We start from the raw sequence: 19,711 nt of genomic DNA, 5'->3' as shown, positions 1-19,711 counted from the left end.
CCGCCCACAACATCGCTAACCCCGCCCACAACATCACTAACCCCGCCCCAACGTCACTAACCACGCCCACCGCAACCCGCAACCAGCAAAAATTTCCCGCAGCGGGTCGCGGAAAGTCGCCCAATTGGGCGGGAAAACCACAACCTTGGCAACATTGATCACAAAGCATGCTAGCAAGACTGGGCTCTCTCACACAGCCTGCAGGGGCAGAGAGGGAGGGCTGGCCCTAGCTCAGAGCTAACAGCCAATAGGGAAAGCTCAAAAGGAGACAATCACAGGATATTGCAAACTATAGGAAAAGGAGCCCTAAAATACAGTGCTATCTATACACAGACAATGCAATTGAATACAGATAATACTCATATTAAATATACATAACAATATAACCTGCCTCCATAAATATAGGGGTAGAACAAGTAAGCATACATGTATGCAGGCGCTACTTGCATATACTTCAAGGCATTTTATAAAATCCCATACTGTGGGTGCGTAATTTATCACTTTAAGGGCTCTGTTTATTAAGGTGTTGTCATAACAAAAATTGTATAAAGACAGCAGAAAATGAAGAGATATTTGTTTAAACTAGGGAAGCACACTCATACCAAGCACAGATTTAAACAAAAATATCAGGTACACAACCAACAAAAGTAAAAGATAGAAATCAGAACACTGTCCTCAGGGCTTCCTCTCACTTTCCTGTACAGAGGCAGAATATGGAACCTGGTTGTTTTCAGCAGGTCTGGTTCTATTCAAGAGACACAGTTGCCTACATTTGACATATGAAACCAACTTATTTGCACGTTATGGTTTCTCTGCTTTGTGGCTGTTCAGAACCAGAGTGCAGGGCCTCTGAGATGGGGGGGCAGGGGGGACAAAATTCCCCGGGCCCGGGCCTCCAAGGGGGGCCTGGTGCCATAGTCCCCTCCACCTGCCCCCTCTGTCCACCACCGGGCCGGGCCCCCCTGAATTCAAATCATAGCACCTCATCTCGACCTTGCTCCATGTGAAAGAAGCACAGCAGCGGCAGTCTGCAGATCGCCTCCCTTCAGGCCTTCCCTCCCTGTGTCCCAATGGAGGGGGGTGGACGGAGGGTGGGCGGCGACGACGACGACCTCTGGGGGGGCGGCCTTGCCCCGGGCCTGGCCCAGTCTCTCGGCGGCCCTGCCAGAGTGGCATGCTCTTGTGTAGAGTGATTAGCTGAGAGAGAAAGGCATTGCAACCTGCTACTAACAGAGCTCTAATGATATTTCCCTTTCTTAGTGGTAAAGTACCGTGTGACTGTTTGCACTGGGAATGTCAGTGGAAGTGGAACTGATGCCAACGTGTTCCTCTGCCTCATCGGAGAGCTTGGAGACACCGGGGAGCGGTTGCTGGTTAACTGCAAGAATAATATGAACAAGTTTGAAAAGGGCAACGTAAGTCAGCATATTGAAACCTCAAAACCATCAAGAAGTCAACAGAAAAATAATGATGTGAAAGGGGAAAGAGAATGAGACAACTGGTATTGGATTGCATAAAGAAACTTATATTTGTAACTACTCAAAGTGCAATATTTGTCTCAAAAAATGTATTCAGATCAGAAACAAATGCAGACAGAACTCATTATTAGCAAATACAACAACTGTATCCCACTCATAGTTCTTCTACAAATAATAACCAACATGTTGCACTTGGCTTGCTGTATTTTTGTAAAATGTTGTTATATAGTTTTCTTGGTCTCATTTTATATCTTTGCATTGGGTTCCCTTTCTGTATTACTTTCTTGCATCTGTCTCTATCTCTCCTACCCTCTATCGCTATCTGTCCCATTTCCTTCTCACATCTCCTTGGTTCTTTCATCTCTCTCGCTCTCTGTCTCTCCCCCCACCCCATTGCTTCCTTCCCTTCTCTTTGCCCTTTATTTGATTTTCCCTCACCCTTTATCTGTCCCTTTGACTCCTTGGATCCAGGCTGATGAGTTCATCATTGAGGCAGTGACCCTGAAACAGGTCAGAAGGCTGAGGATCGGGCACGATGGCAAAGGAGGAGGCTGCGGCTGGTTCCTTGACAAAGTAGTGGTTAGAGAAGATGGAAAGCCAGAAACCTCAGCTGTGGAATTTCCCTGTTTCAGGTACGTCAAATAGTGTATTCAAAACAGCTTGGTTCAGACTCACAGGCTTAAAAAAGTACACTCTCAAAACTGAAGCATGCAAAAACACTGGCATTTCAGGCTTTGGTGCATTTTTTCACATGTACAGCAGTTTGTGAAAAGAAAATGCCCAAATCGCTCCCTTACAAGCAGTGGCGTAGCCACGGGTGGGCTTTGGTGGGCCAGGGACCACCCATTTATGGCTCAGGCCCACCCAACAGTAGCACATGTTTAGTGGCAACTGATGGGAATCCAAAGCTCCACCAGCTGAAGATTTTCCCCTGATGGTAACGAAAACGCTACTCTCCATGACACCGACACCTGCGTATGCTCAGTTTTCAGTGCATGCCTGCTGCCAAGGTGGAAAGAAATGTTTTCCCACCAGCTGAGATAATTTTTTTTTTTTTTGTGGGGGGGGGGGGGGGGGGTAGAACACTTGGTGCCCACCCAATTCATGCCTAGGCCCACCCAAAATCAGTTGTCTGGCTACGCCCCTGCTTACAAGTATCATAGTTTCATATGTACTAATGAGCTGTGGTGACACAATATCATGCAAAGCAGCTCATTAACTCAGAATACAGCAAAAATTGGCATACAAAAGGGGGGTTTGGGAGCCATTTTGCAAAAAGATAGTATTGCGTTCAGTTCTGGTTGCTGTATCTCAAAAAAGATATAGCAGAATTAGAAAAGGTTGAAAGAAGAGTGACTAAAATGATAAAGGGGATGGAACTCCTCTCGTATGAGGAAAGGCTAAAGAGATTATGGCTCTTCACCTTGGAAAAGAGACGGATGAGGGGAGATATGATTGAGGTATTCAAAATCCAGAGTGGTGTAGAACAAGTAGATGTAAATCAATTATTTACTCATTCCCAAAGTACAAAGACTAGGGGACACTCGAGGAAGTTACATGGAAATACTTTTAAAACAAATAGGAGAAAATATTTGTTCACTCAACAAATAATTTAAACTCTGGAACTCTTTGCCAGAGGATGTGGTAACAGCGGTTAGTGTATCTGGGTTTAAAAAAGGTTTGGACAAATTCCTGGAGGAAAAGTCCACAGTTTGCTATTGAGACAGACATGGGAAGCAACTACTTGCCCTGGGATTTGTAGTATGGAGTGTTGCCACAATTTAGGTTTCTGCCAGGTACTTGTGATCTGGCTTGGCCACTGTTTTGAAAATAGGATGCTGGTCTAAATGGACCATCGGTCTGACCCAGTATGGCTACTCGTATGTTCTTAGATAACTACACCCTTATGTGTAAGAAACTAAATTCTATATTTGATACCTAAAAAAGCAGTGCCAAAATGAAATACACCAAGGTGTATTCTATGAAGTACGCCTAAATTTAGGCATACTTTATAGAATAAGCCTAAATTTCCAGGTGGTTTATAGACCATGTCAAGTGCCCATGCAAGCGACTAAATTTATTCACAGGCAGTTACGCCAAGTAAAACTTGGTATAAATGCCAACACCTAAATTATGCACTATATAGAATCCCAGGGAATATTGTTTTCAGCTTGGCGCCTGTGCAAACTTTTATGAAAGATTTCTCATCTATAACAAACCCAAACTGAAACCAAACATTGACCCATTGTGGGTTAATACACCTGTCCATTTACTTCCTCTTGCCTTCCCAACCTAGTTGAATGCAAGACAAGAAATGAACAAGACATTTTGGAATTAGATAAATAAAAGAATGAAAAATGCAGGCAAACTGATGTTTTGAGGGGCTCAAAGAAAATGTGTACTGTCCTCATAAGCGTTCCACATACTATGCTTGACAGTCAGTTTAAACCACGTATAGAGGAGTAGAATCAAACTCTTGCTCCAATTCAGGTAGGCCAGCGAGGGGCATGCCGAGCAGCCGCATATAACATGGCGGCTGCTGCCCGGCAGCTCCTGCGTCAGAGCGACCCTTCCTTTCCGGCTTCCCCATCGGCGATTGAGATGACGCAGCAGGAGACTCCCTTGCCGTTGGTTGGGAAGCCGGAAGGGGCAGGGCTACAGGGGGAAAGCATAAAAGCTGCCAACGAGGGCTAGGGAGCCTCTTGGCAGCGAGCAGCAAACTCTTGCTCCAATTCTTCTCTAATGCAGTAATCAAAAGAAGGGAAAACAAGACTCACAGTTCAGGTGCACCAGATACGAGTTGCTGCTCTCTGCAAATGTACAGTCCATTCTTAAGCAGCCCTCTCTAGGCAAAAGGGGACTAGGTGGGCATCAGCTACATGCTGAGTAGCAATGCTGTTTATACTTATTGATGAAAACTTGATAGAATCAATGGGGTCTTACAAAAATTCATGCAGCAAGAACATAGCATGGGCAGTTACAGTTCACAGAAGAAGCATGCTGTAGACTAACTTTTACAGACCTGAAGGAGAGAGGGGGCTCCTTGCCCAGCATGCTTAGAGATAAGGACTAGGGAGCACACAATGAAGCTAAATTTAAAAAGAATCAGAGAAAATATTTCTTCACTCAACATGTAATTAAACTCTGGAATTCATTGCCAGAGAATGTAGTAAAAGCACTTAGCTTGGCAGGGTTTAAAAAAGGTTTGGATAGCTTCCTAAAAGAAAAGTCCATAAGCTATTCTTAAAATGGACTTGGGGAAAATCCACTGCTTATATCTAGGATATAACAAAATATTTAAACACACATGAATACAAGTGTATTGCTTCTTCAGCTTATTGAGAGTGGAGTAGTCTCATATGTAACACACGATAGAGGTTATTTGATTTTTCACCCACTGACTGGGTGTATTATCTGTGTGTATTGTCTAATCATTGACTGAACCTCCACCACCCTTTGCTAATCTTATATATGAAGATATATTTCTATTTGTCAATATGCTATCATCTAATTTTATACAGCACTTAGCTTGAACAAGTTGGTGCTCTTAAAACCCCGACAGGTCCCCGTTTCGTGGCTACTTTTTCAAGGGGGAGTCACCAGTTCTAAAACCAAAAACAAGATGCAGCACAAAGTTACTTACAAAATAGTTCTAAAAGGCATATTAGTTGTATAATTACTTGTATTCTAAATAAAATTGCTGTTAGCTTACCAAGTAACAGTCTCAAGTGCAACTGCAGCATTACTCTGTCTCTCTCAAAAATGGCCACGGCGTCTTTTTGTTAATGCTCAGCCAAGCCAGCTGGTTGTGAAGCTAGCTTCAAAATAAAAGTCCTTAACACAGTCTTCTAACTAAATAAAAGCCCTGTCTAAGACTAGTATAGAAAACTGCCACTGTTGATATACATCTTGTATGTCTCGAGCAAGCACTCCTTGATTAACCATTTGTTTGTGGCAAAAAGTTTTAACATATCAAAAGATTTTTCTATATATTAGGAAATGGAGAAAATTGAAAAACATCTAGGATAAGCACCATAAAATGTTTTCTACTGTTTTGGGATTGTAACCTGGATTGCCCACTGTTGGAAACAGGATGCGGGGCTTGACGGACCTTTGGTCTGTCCCAGTATGGCAATACGCATGTACTTATAATTAAAAAAAACAACAACCTCCAGAAGACACAGAGGACTGTAACATGTGCTCTCAAAGAGCCTATTACAGGGAACTATAAAACTACAGGATTTTGTAGTCCTAGTACACAGCACTCTTTACTATACAGACAATGGAATCTGTCACAGATATAAACAAATGGAAGAAAATGTGTATCCAAAGGTTTTCATTCTATAAAGTCAATATATTATTAAGGTATGCTAATGCTCAAAGAGTTTGCACAAAAGAGAAATGTATATGGTACCTTTTAAATGTATTAATGGGGCAGAGGAGAAGCCTGGAAACTGGAAGACCCAGGTTTGAATCCTACTGTAACTGCTTGTGACCTTGAGCAAGCCACTGAACCCTCCAATGCCTTGGGATGGCCAGAGGCAGCATTGGCTATCTCACCCCACCTAGGTCCTGCCATAGAAACCATTACACTTGTGGCAGCCCCTATAAGCCATTCACAGCTTGGTGCTTGTGCACAGGAGAAAGAGAGAGAGAGAAAAAAGTATGACTCCAGTGTTTTTATCTTAGTGCTAGGCAGAGAATAACCCTGAGAAAATATGAAATTTCCTGCAATAGATTTTTTCTTTTTTTCCTTTTGTGACATAAGCTTCTACAAATTGTTAAAAAGTGTCATTGTCTTTGTTTCTCTCTGCTGAAAGTAATTACTTTCCTGGTTCATTAGAAAGATATTAGAGATGTACTTTGATTAGTGCAGATGTAGTTGAGTTTATTTTGTTTTAATTGTTGTTGGTTCTTACTGTTTTATGTTTTATCAGATTGTATTTCTGTACCGTGTTCTGAGTTAGCTTAGTGCCATCCTCTGGTGTGTGGATATGAATTTCATATTTACTTAACAGTTTGATTGACGTTTGACTTCTTTTCTTTTCTTTAAACAGATGGTTTGACCAAAGTGAAGATGATGGCCAAATTGTTCGAGAGTTGGTGCCAACTGGTGAATCATCAGTTCTGAAAAGTGAGTATTTAAACAGTTTTGGGGTACAATAAAAGAAAATACTTTATTGCAAGAAATGAATGACACACTCAGAGACAAGTGGAAAGGTTGGGGCACACGTAGATATTGGTCATTGATGTTAAACTCCGGGCACATCAGTATTTTCAAAACCTCTTTTTAGACGTTTGTCTCTGAAGTCCCTCAGAGACTGTTCATTGGATCCTTTTTTTGAGGCAGGGGTACTATTAGACCTTGATTCACCAAAACTATTTTTGTCCTCTGCAAGACATTTAGGAGGAAATATTTGGATTTTATTAAATAGCAGTTATAGACTTCTAAAATAACATTTGGAATGTGACATTATACCAGTATACTCCGTTTCACCCACAGATATGCCCTCAAAACCCCAGGTCAGTCGAAAACATCTTCACCTTTTATGAATCCGTAGAAGTCCACTGGCACGAACATATTTACTTCACGTTGAATCCGTCATATCTTTGGCTGTGATTACTTTTACATCCATACTGTTTGTATTACTTTCTATGTGAATGTTTATCATTTTAAAACATTTTTCATCAGGAAAAAATATGATAACATAAAAATAAGGTCACTTCTTATACTCTTTCAGAAAACAATAGTCACAACTGTAGCATTCTTCTAATTACACTAATTGGACAATGTTTCAGATGCAAAGTAGTCAAAATAGCTTTAAAAAACCACTTTAAAATAACCTAACAGCTAGAATATCATATACACATGGCTACCATCTTTCCTATTTGTTTCACATCATTATATTATTACTGTGTCTCTTTTCTAAACACATACACTCACATTTGCTCTGCCATGAAAAGTAAATATACAAAATATTCTTGCTGCTGGATCAACTATGGAGGGGATTAGTTGGGCTTTCTTGTGGCTGTTCCTCCTTCCATGAGTAGACAATATGATCATGATCCAAGAGTTTTGCAAGTAAATGTAAGAGAAAATGTAACTCTGTATACTGCTACGAAGGAAAGAAAGTTCTATTTTTGCATGTGCAGTGTAGATTTTTAGCAACCATAACTTGGAGAAAACGAGAATATTTGTAGGCTGTAATAACTTCGAAACATAGAGATAGACAATGGCAGCAGATAAAAATCATATGATTTATGCAGTCTGCCCAACAGATAATTTTAATGCTGACTTCCAAACTGAATATTGACGCCTAGGTGCTTAAGTTTATAGCCCGGGAAAACTAGCCTCATGGGTTTCCTTCATTGGGTATAAGGACTTTTCCTTTAGAGAATCTCAGTTATCTATAAACTGTTGTGCTCTCTTGCCTCTTACTAACACAGAATAGCCCTTATTTGACACAAAATGCAATAATTAACAACACAACAAAATTAATAAGCATACTTATCATTTATGTCTGTGGGTTCTTTGGTTCCTTTGATGTCCTAGTGGAGTTCTCTTAGGTATGCAAGTGCTACTTTATTCTCATTAACTATGTCTCTTCTCCTCTGTTTGCACGTACATACCTGCAGGGAGATGGGAAGCAGGCCAAAAGAATTAGTAACTCTGCTCTCCAGTTCTCATGGAAGAAATAGCAAGAGGCAAGAAGGAAAAGACCACAACAATGGCAATTCCTACCTAAGGCCTTCTACTCTCCTTCTGCTGTTCTGAAATTAGGGAGGCTAACAAACTGGGTAGCAAAATAATAACGGGTGATTTTCAATTACTCTGATGTTAACTGCATAAATATAACATCGGGGAATGCTAGACAGATAACATTTCTAGATGAAATCAAAGACTATTTTATGAAGCAACTGATTCAGGAACAGACACTGGGTTTTCTATTACATTATAAACCATAAAATCATACTGCTTTGTCACCCTCTTATCACCCATCCACCACTCCCTCTATCTCACCCACCCAGCTCTCTCCCTGTTTCTCAGTTAACCCACCCCCCCCTCTTCCTGTAAGACTGTCATTGGAATGCTTTTATGTTTCAGTTCTGGATTCTGATATTTGTCAACATTTGCACATTTCTGATCTGAAGAAGAAAGCATTGCTAATCAAAAAATATATTATTTCAATAAAAAAGATATCATCTTATTTTCTTTTCTATGGGGCCCTTTTACTAAGGCACGTCGAAAAATGGCTTGTGCTGGTGTAGGTGTGTGTTTTGGTCGCACGCTGGTCCATTTTTCAGCGCGCCTGTAAAAAAAGGCCTTTTTTGTGTAGCTGAAAATGGACGTGCAGAAAAATTAAAACCAGTGCGCGTCCATTTTCTGCCTGAGACCTTAACACCACTTGGTGGTAAGGTCTGACACGCTTACCGGGCGGTAAATGTCAACGTGGGTACACTGCGGATTACCGCCCAGTTAGCGCCATGAGGTAGAAAATAAAAAAATATTTTCTGTTGCGTGTATCGGATGCGCGTAAAAAATGGAATTTCCACCTGGGGCACATGGTAGCCAGGTGGTAGTTCCAAATTGACACATGTTAGACATGCATAGGTACCTACATGTCTTAGTAAAAGGACCCCTATGTTTGGTTTATTTCTATATGTTACCTTCTTCTGTTGAGAAATATCTTGTCCTTCAAGCATGTGGGTCTTCCTCCCATCCACTTCCCCCGTTTTGTTGTGAGTTTGGGTAGAAAGGCAGAGAATAGAGAAAAACCCTGGGGGCCACCATCGGTACTTGGGCCTTGCATAGGGTTACCATATGTCTGGATTTACCCGGACATGTCCTCTTTTTGAGGACATGTCCGGGTGTCTGGATGGGTTTTGCCAGTCCGCCCGTTTGTCCGGATTTCTGGACAGACGGGTGGGCGGCGGGCCTATCCTAGCCTCCCCTTCCCTTACTTACTATCTACTGCCCTGGTGGTCTAGTGACCTCTTCGGGGCAGGAAAGAGCCCCCTCTTTCCTGACCGGAGCGCTGCCCTTGCCCTGCATCCTGTTGCTGTGACGGTCTCGGGATTCAAAATGGCCGCCGAAAGTTGACACGGCCTCGTGAGACTTCACTCTTGGCAGTCATTTTGCATCCCGAGACCATCACAGCAACAGGATGCAGGGCAAGGACAGAGCACCGGGCAGGAAAGAGGGGGCTCTTTCCTGCCCCAAAGAGGTCACTAGACCACCAGGGCAGTAGATAGTACGGGGAGGGGAAGTGACCCAGGGGAGGGGAGGTGATGGGGGCAGGGGAGGGGAATATGTGACAGGGGGCGGGGTGAGGATGCGAAAGGGGTGGGGCATGGGCGGGACATGTGTCCTCTTTTTGAGAGGATAAAATATGGTAACCCTAGCCTTGCACTGAATAACACTGAGCTACAAAGTCCAAAGATCAAAGATAGCTCTCCTTGGCAACCCCTGACGTCAGACAAAGGTAAAAATCCTATTGCTTTCAGTAGAGGTTGAGAATCTAGGCAGGCACCCATACTGTCAGATTATCAGTTGCCCTACATAGTTATGAATAGATGCAGGGTTAAGCGAGGACTGTTTAAAGAGGGGACAAATTGACGTGCATGAAATCTCTTTTTTGGCATCCTTAGGTATCAGTTACCATTTCAAGATTAAGACAGGAGATGTCAGCGGTGCCAGTTCTGATTCTAAAGTCTTTGTCAAACTGTATGGTGAGAGAGGGGACACAAACAAGCAATTCCTTTTAGTTTCTGATAATGACCTTGGTGACAACTTTGAGCGTGGGCGAGTGGATGAGTTTACTATTGTTACAATGGATATTGGGAAGGTAAGCAACAGGCACAAATATTTGCCTGTCTTTTTTTTTTTAATAATTTATTTTTTTTATTGTAAAGATTACTACAGACAGCCCAAAACACCGCCGCTACACTCATATTCGGAAAAGTGAAATATGAAAGTGCCCAACCCCTTAGAGAAAAATTACACTGGCTCCCACTGAAAGACCGCATTACATTTAAGATCTACACCCTGGCTCACAAAATCATACATGGAGATGTCCCGTCATATATGTTAGACCTCCTAGACCGTCCAGGAAGAAATACAAAAAGCTCTTCACGAACTTTTCTAAACCTCCATTATCCTAAATGTAGAGGTCTTCGGTACAAATCAATATATGCGTCCAGTTTTTCCTACATCTGCACACAACTATGAAATGCACTACCGAATGCTATAAAGACAACACACGACCTGATGGCATTCCGGAAACTACTGAAGTCAAAACTATTCAAAGAGACTTATAACACGAACCATTCACAAAGACTTAATACCTAGAATGCATCAGAACAAATTAACACTGGTTTCTCCAATCTGGTTACTTTCATCATATTAACAGTATTGAATGTTTTATATGTACTATTCTATTTTTATGCACCTGCTACAAAATTATATTGATTTTTACCTTTCATATCTAATTTAAGTGATATTTCATGTATCTTGATTGTACCACTCCTTTGTATTATCATTCCGTTAATGGTGATCACCATAGCGGCATAATGTAAGTCACATTGAGCCTGCAAATAGGTGGGAAAATGTGGGATACAAATGCAGCAAATAAATTAAAAAAAAAAATATTCAGCCCCATTTTAGACAGGTCATAGAAGAAGGAATGAGAGGTGCAGGTCAATGTGTTTTAAGAATCTGCCAATGTGGAGCCTGTTCTAAAATATAGGAGAAATGGATGTTTATGCACTGGGAACATGGACAATAAAGATCCATTTTAGAAAAAATTATTACATATAATATTGATGACTTCAAGATCCATTTTATTTCAATAAGTTTTATTGATTTTATAACAAAATGACAATATATAAATAGCCAATTATGACAAATATAACAGGTCATTAACATACTCAGCTGAACAAAATAAAAATATAGCATTTAGCTCAAAATTAAGCAAATATGATACATCAAAATGAAGAGATAGTAATATTCTCCATCAATCTTAATAGTGACCAATTAAGGGAGTGTATACTGTAACCAGGTCACCCTTCTAGTATAGTTTTTCTCCTGCATTACAGCTTTCCCTGGCAGTTTGATCCCTAGAGGGCGCCCTGCTCTCCTAGCTGGGCTGAATGAGCGGGGATGATGCCTGCTGAAAGAATCACTATCCCCTTTCCCTCGTACCAGCCCTCCAGAGTGCTCACAATACATAAGTAGATAGGTTGAGTATGCAATAATAAAGCGCTGTTAATTTTTAGAAATATAAGTTTGTATTGGCCCATGTTTTCTTGAAGGATAGTGAGGATCCGCAACTATCAGCAACTGCATATTCATATTTGGCAGTTAGACAAACATTGTTCCACCACATATCATATGATAACTTGGTGAAATCTTTCCAACAATGGCATATCATCTTGATTGCTATATGTATTAATATGACTTAGCTGTATGTGATTTCACATAAGTAGATAGGCAAAGCTCACCCGTGATGATAATGTTATAAGATAAGGTGTCGGTTATGTCCAAGATCTTTGTTATAGTTCTCCAAATTTGAGTCCAATATTCTTCTAATAATGGACAATAATATATGAGGTGATCCAATGTGCCTATGTTGGAGTTACAAGACCAACAGTAATCTGATGAGCTTTTTGATATTTTAGTTTATTCAGAGTCCATAAAGCTCTATGTAACACAAAGAAGGAAGACTGCGTATATGCTGCTGATTTAGAAGACTTATATAATGAAGACCAAACCTTTTCCCATTGATCCGATGTTAATGAAGTATTAAGTTCTCTATTCCATATGCTTTCCAAAGCAAATGGTGCATGAAATGTCCAGTCCTGTAGAATTTTATACCAGTTAGAAGCAATTTTCCTGCCATTGGAGAGCTGATGGCATAAGTCCCAACAGCTTGGTGTATCAGCTGTTAATATGCCAATGTCAATGCTTGTGGAGATGCAGTGTTTTAATTGTAGCCATCGAAAGTAACAATGGTTGTGTAATTTATAAGTTGATTGAAGTGTTGTAAACAGGATCCACTTATGTCGATCGATAAGTTGTCGTATGTACCAGATGCCAGCTTCCATCCATTTAGTCCGAGACACATTTATCATTAATCTTATCAATAGAAATCAAACAAAATAAAACATGGAAAAGAAAATAAGATGATACCTTTTTTATTGGACATAACTTAATACATTTCTTGATTAGCTTTCGAAGGTTGCCCTTCTTCGTCAGATCGGAAATAAGCAAATGTGGTAGCAGATAGTATATATAAGTGAAACATCCAAGCATTACTTTGACAGTCTGACAGGGTGGGTAGGAGGTATGCATGGGGACATCAAAGCATTTCATTGACATTCTAACAGGATGGGTGTGGATAGGTGAGAGGCAGGTGATAAACAGAGAAATACAATTTTATGGTTTATAATGGGCTAGAAAACCCAGATCCTTGTTAAGTCCTGTCTGTTGGGTGTCAAAATATCCAGTCATTCTGACTTCAAAGGTCTTACGTTCCTGTATTGTTTTAAAGTTACTTTTCAGGATTCTTACTATGCAGTGTCCTGGTCTTGTAAAATGCTGGCCCACCAGGGTGGGAACCTGACTGGCACCATAACTTTATGTTGAACATAAGAGTCCACAGATTTGAAAGATGTTTGCGTAGCAGCTATTATTGGATTATTGGCTGCATTAGGGAGGTTTGACCAGGGTAACAAATGCAAAGGTCAAATTAAAGGTGTAGAATTAGGGAATATTTTGGCTAAGTTATCAGCTTATGCTGACGATGTTCTACTGTACACAACACCATCATCCATACCATATATCTTGGAAGTAATTGATAGTTACTCCAAAGCCTCTGGTTACAAACTAAATCCCGCAAAAACAGAAATGATGCCATTAAACACAGCCAGCCTCCAACATAACTTTACCCAATCCCTTTTTAAATGGGCTTCTACAGGTCTAAAATATTTGTGTGTTTTCTTTTCTACCACTTTGTCAGAATCTGTTAACCAAACTTCTGCCTGTTTACTGAAATGTATTACTGAAATGACTTCTAGATGGTCTCCACTTAAACTATCTTGGTGGGGCAGACTGGACACCATAAAAATGATGATTATGCCAAAAGTGAACTACATCCTCAGCATGCTCCCATTCCTACTTGAACCCAGTATGTATAAAAGGATGGAACAATTATTGTCTAAATTTCTATGGACTAATAAACCTCCACGCATTGCACTTAAGAGACTAAAATGTTCCAAACAACATGCTGGTGTTAATTTTCCAAACTTTCTGGAGTACCATATGGCTTTTATTCAAGATCCATTTTAGAAAAAAATGATCATATATAATATTGATGGCTTCATAGCCAGCACATAAACCAGTTATGTCTCAGCACATACCCTATTAATGTTGTATAATGTCAACATAACTGGGTATGTGCAGGCATACAACTGGCTTTCCTGCTTATTTTCGAAGGAGAAGGACGGTCACCTTCTGACACAAATCGGGAGATGGCCGGCCTTCTCCTAATGCCGGCCAAATCGGTATAATCGAAAGCCGATTTTGGCCGACTTCAACTGCTTTCCGTCGCAGGGCTGGCTAAAGTTCAAGGAGGCGTGTCAGCAGTGTACCAAAAGCGGGATGAGGGCATGGTTAAGAGATGGCCGGCCTCGGCCGATAATGGAAAAAAGAAGGCCGGCCCTGACGAGCATTTGGCCGACTTTACTTGGTCCCTTTTTGTTCAAGACCAAGCCTCGAAAAGGTGCCCGAACTGACCAGATGATTACCGGAGGGAATTGGGGTCACCTCCCCTTACTCCCCCAGTGGTCACCAACCCCCTCCCACCCCCCCCCAAAAAATTAAACACATTTTTTGCCAGCCTCTATGCCAGCCTCAGATGTCATACCCAGCTCCATCACAGCAGTATGCAGGTCCCTGGAGCAGTTTTTAGTGGGTGCAGTGCACTTCAGGCAGGCGGACCCAGGCCCATGCCCCCCTACCTGTTACACTTGTGGTGGTAAATGTTGAGCCCTCCAACCTCCCCAAAACCCACTGTACCCACATGTAGGTGCCCCCTTCACCCATTAGGGCTATGGTAGTGGTATACAGTTGTGGAGAGTGGGTTTTGGGGTTTTGGGAGGGGGCTCAGTACCCAAGGTAAGGGAGCTATGCACCTGGGAGCAATTTGTGAAGTCCACTGCAGTGCCCCCTAGGGTGCCCGGTTAGTGTCCTGGCATGTGAGGGAGACCAGTGCACTACAAATGATGGCTCCTCCCACAACCAAATGGCTTGGATTTGGCCCGGTTTGAGATGGCCGCCATTAGTTTCCATTATCGGCGAAAACCAATGGCGGCCATCTCTATCGCCGGCGAGCTCTAAGGGCGGCCCACACGTTGAGATTTGGCCGGCCCTGACAGTATTATTGAAACGAAAGATGGCCGGCCATCTTGTTTTGATAATACAGTCGGGTACGTCGCTTTACAGGGCCGTCATTAGAGATGGCCGCCCTTATAGATGGCCGGCCCCGTTCAATTATGCCCCTCTTTGTGATCTTGGCATTTCCCATAACTGGTTTCCCTTGCCAGTTTTCATTTGAGGGTGGGGGGGTGGAGAAAAACTACTAGGGGATTAAGGGGACAACCCCCCCCAGTTCCTCCAGTGGAGTGCTGTTCAATAGCAGCTGTTTACCAAATCCTAAACATGCTTGGAGCAGGTGTGACCCCCTACATTGATCTTTTAGGACATGGATATTAAGCCCCCTTCTGAAATGGGGAATAAATGACCATTAACTTGTTACACCCATCCAAAACACACCCAGACTACACCCTTTGCCCTTTGCACGCATTTGGATTTGATATGTGCATATTTCAGCTTTGTAAAGCGGGGACTTAGACATTTATGCAAGATAAACATGGTTTATGCTTGTATCAAAGGTGAGTAGAGCTTGTAAAATGAGGTCCATTATGACAAAACAAATCAAAATATTATTTGCATTCTCTTGTTCTAAGAAACAAAAAATAATGAGAAACAGCCATGAAAGCAGAATTCAATTTAGGTATGTTTCTAAGTAGTATAATAAGTTATGAAGTTCATTTATACATCAAAAATAAACTACCCCGACATTTGGAATCTAAGCAGTGGTCCTGGAGTTAGCACAGACAATATTTTAGAAAAGGAATAGCCAAAGGTAACTTACAGGCTTATTTTCGAAAGAGAAGGCGCCCATCTTTCGACACAAATCGGGAGATGGGCATCCTTCTCCCAGGGTCGCCCAAATCGGCATAATCGAAAGCTGATTTTGGGCGTCCTCAACTGCTTTCCATCATGGGGATGACCAAAGTTCACGGGGTCATGTCGGAAGCATAGCGAAGGCGGGACTGGGGTGTGCTTAACACATGGGCGTCCTCGGCCGATAATGGAAAAAAGAAGGGCATCCCTGATGAGCACTTGGACGACTTTACTTGGTCCTTTTTTTTTTTACGACCAAGCCACAAAAATGTGCCCTAAATGATCAGATGACCACCGGGGGGAATCGGAGATGACCTCCTCTTACTCCCCCAGGGGTCACTAACCCCCTCCCACCCTAAAAAAATGTTAAAATATTTTTCCAGCCTCTATGCCAGCCTCAAATATCATACCCAGCTCCATGACAGCAGTATGCAGGTCCCTGGAGCAGTTTTAGTGGGTACTGCAGTGCACTTCAGGCAGGCGGACCCAGGCCCATCCCCACCTACCTGTTACACTTGTGGTGGTAAATGTGAGCCCTCCAAAACCCACTGTACCCACATCTAGGTGCCCCCCTTCATCCCTAAGGGCTATGGTAGTGGTGTACAGCTGTGGGGAGTAGGTTTGGGGGGGGGGGCTCAGCACACAAGGAAAGGGAGCAATGCACCTGGAAGCTTTTTCTGAAGTCTACTGCAGTGCCTCCTAGGGTGCCCGGTTGGTGTCCTGGCATGTGAGGGGGTTCCAGTACACTACGAATGCTGGCTCCTCCCATGACCAAATGGCTTGGATTTATTCGTTTCTGAGATGGGCGTCCTCGGTTTCCATTATCGCCGAAAATTGGGGATGACCATCTCTAAGGATAACCTAAATGCTGATATTTGGGCGTCCCCGATCATATTATCGAAACGAAAGATGGACGCCCATCTTGTTTCGATAACACAGGTTTTCCCGCCCCTTCGCAAGGACATCCTGCGAGGACGTCCTCAGGAAAACTTGGGTGCCCCGTTCGATTGTGCCCCTCTTAGTAACATAGTACGTGACAGCAGAAAAAGACCTGTATGATCCATCCAGTCTGCCTAACAAGATAAACTCATATGCGCTACTTTATACGTATACCTGACCTTGATTTGACGAAGTCTGCCCAGTACTAGCCCTGCCTCCCAATCAATAGCCCTGCCTTCCAACCACTGGTGCTGCCACCCAATCTCCGCTAAGCTTCTGAGGATCCATTCCTTCTGAACAGGATTCCTTTATGTTTATCCCACGCATTGTACCATACTTTGTAAGCCACACTGAACCTGCTATCGAGCGGGAAAGAGCGGGGTATAAATGCTACAAATAAATAAATAAATTCCATTACCGTTTTCATCTCCACCACCTCCCGCAGGAGGGCATTTCAAGTATCCACCACTCTCTCCGTGAAAAATACTTCCTGACATTTTTCTTGAGTCTGTTTTCACTGTTAAGTTCTTGATTTCTAGGAAAGGGTGAAAAATTGAAATGCATTTTCCACTAGCATGTTTTTTTCTTTTTCAGATCACCAAACTTCTGATTGGTCATGACAATGTAGGTATTCGAGCTGGTTGGTTCCTGGCCAGTGTTGTGATTCAGGTGCCCACACAGGGAAAGCAGTACACCTTTCCATGTAATCGATGGCTGTGCAAGGATGAGGCTGATGGAAAGGTGGAGGTAGAACTGTACCCAAGCGAGATTTTGGATATTGAGAAATGTAAGTAAGAGAGCAATCTCCAGGTCTAAGACTGGAAAGCAAAGTAAATGTCTAGCTGGAAAGAAGAGGGATACCATGGAGCATTATCTGGAGCTCCATCTCTTTGTTGTTCTTAGATTTTTGCAATACCATCTGAAAGTCACCAATCCTTTTTGTACATTGGGCCACATGTGAGAATAGGAAGGCCTGCTTGTCCTCAGAATGAATACATGACCTTCAAAAAGTTATAAACCCGCATCAATATGCCAAACTTTAGGCACGCACATTTACAACAGAACTATAACTTGCATAAAGGCGTAAGTGTACACTTTCTCACGTGAATGGCAGTATTCTATACATTTACACACACAAAAGGTGCATACATTTAGACAACCTGATATAAAATAAGGGACTTTGACAAGCCTCTTTATTCTAGTGCTAGCATTTAGCCTAGAAAACCCAATAAAGGTATGACTGGGACTGACAGATAAAGGAGACGTGGAGGGGCATAATCGAACGGGGCGCCCAAGTTTTCCTGAGGACGCCCTCGCAGGACGTCCCCACAAAGGGGCAGGGAAACCCATATTATCAAAACAAAATGGGCGACCATCTTTCGTTTCGATAATACGGTTGGGGGTGCCCAAATCTCAACATTTAGGTTGACCTTAGAGATGGTCAACCTTAGAGATGGTCGTCCCCGATTTTCGGCGATAATGAAAACCGAGGACGCCCATCACAGAAATGACCAAATCCAAACTATTTGGTCATGGGAGTTGCCAGCATTCATAGTGCACTGGTCCCCCTCACATGCCAGGACACCAATCGGGCACCCTAGGGGGCACTGCAGTGGACTTCAGAAAAAGCTCCCAGGTGCATAGCTCCCTTACCTTGTGTGCTGAGCCCCCAAATCCCCCCCAAAACCCACTCCCCACAACTGTACACCACTACCATAGCCCTTAGGGATGAAGGGGGCCACCTAGATGTGGGTAAAGTGGGTTTGTAGTGGGTTTTGGAGGGCTCACATTTACCACCACAAGTATAACAGGTAGGGGGGAGGATGGGCCTGGGTCCGCCTGCCTGAAGTGCACTGCAGTACCCACTAAAACTGCTCTAGGGACCTGCAAACTGCTGTCATGGAGCTGGGTATGATATTTGAGGCTGGCATAGAGGCTGGAAAAAATATCTAAAAACATTTTTTTTAGGGTGGGAGGGGGTTAGGGACCACTGGGGGAGTAAGGGGAGGTCATCCCCGATTCCCTCTGGTGGTCATCTGATCATTTACGGCACATTTTTGTGGCTTGATCGTAAAAAAAAAAAAAGGACAGAGTAAAGTCGTCCAAGTGTTCGTCACGAATGCCCTTCTTTTTTCCATTATCGGCCGAGGACGCCCATGTGTTAAGCACGCCCCCAGTCCTGCCTTCGCTATGCTTCCGACATGACCCCGTGAACTTTGGTCGTCCCCATGACAGAAAGCAGTTGAGGACGCTCAAAATCAGCTTTCAATTATGCCGATTTGGGCGACCCTGGGAGAAGGATGCCCATCTCCCGATTTGTGTCGAAAGATGGGTGCCCTTCTCTTTCGAACATAAGCCTGAAAGTTATACAAGGCCTTTTGTGGTTAGACTAGAGAGTCATGAATCCTGTATTCTACTTACAGGTCCCAACATAATCAAACCTGTGCTCTAGGCTTTTTAAGGCTGAGATATTATAAACATATCATTTATGTTATGCAGTGGTGCACATGAGAGAGATGAGAAAACATCATTTTTATTAAACTGTCTCAATAGGTTTTTTTACCAATTCGTGAATGTATGATCATAGGGAGAATAGTGTGCAATAATTTTGTAGATTGTATTGCTTTCTTGTGTTAAGGGCACAGCTCCACTCCAACATGTAACTCTTTCACCTAGATATTAAACAGCTTCTTGTGGGAAAACTTGGCTTACAGGTAATTACATCAATGTAACAACAAAGCACTAGATAACTGAATTACTGTAGGGATGCTGAATTAGAAACACAATTGGACAGGAAATCATGTCTTAAGTACAGCTTGACTTCAATTTTCACTGTAAAAATAGGTTATTTGCCTAGGATGAGAGAAATAGAGAAATTTCCTTGAGTCTTGCCAGATCCTTTGAGATGTCTGAGTTTATGCTCCCCTACCAGCAGATGGAGACAGAGAACCACTGGTTTGCTGACATCATCCTATAAAGGGCCCTGTACAGACTCACCACTCCAAGGAAACAAACCTAAAACTTTCTTTCTCCAGAGCAAGGGGGTTCC

The 19,711-nt window shown here is 42.5% G+C and overlaps 1 protein-coding gene across 1 annotated transcript in view; it reads left to right on the top strand.

Annotated features, from left to right (window-relative positions):
- LOXHD1 (lipoxygenase homology domains 1) overlaps positions 1 to 19,711 on the top strand; it is a 439,720-nt gene that overhangs the window by 221,726 nt on the left and 198,283 nt on the right. Inside the window, exons 18-22 of the mRNA XM_030192909.1 lie at positions 1,261 to 1,415; positions 1,950 to 2,110; positions 6,536 to 6,612; positions 10,128 to 10,324; positions 17,257 to 17,449. Of these exons, the coding sequence (XP_030048769.1) occupies positions 1,261 to 1,415; positions 1,950 to 2,110; positions 6,536 to 6,612; positions 10,128 to 10,324; positions 17,257 to 17,449 (783 nt within the window). The remainder of the gene's footprint in view (positions 1 to 1,260; positions 1,416 to 1,949; positions 2,111 to 6,535; positions 6,613 to 10,127; positions 10,325 to 17,256; positions 17,450 to 19,711) is intronic.

This window comes from Microcaecilia unicolor, chromosome 2, assembly GCF_901765095.1.
Source record: "Microcaecilia unicolor chromosome 2, aMicUni1.1, whole genome shotgun sequence".
In the NCBI taxonomy this organism is placed as follows: domain Eukaryota; kingdom Metazoa; phylum Chordata; class Amphibia; order Gymnophiona; family Siphonopidae; genus Microcaecilia; species Microcaecilia unicolor.
This window is presented reverse-complemented; position numbering and strand designations above follow the sequence as displayed.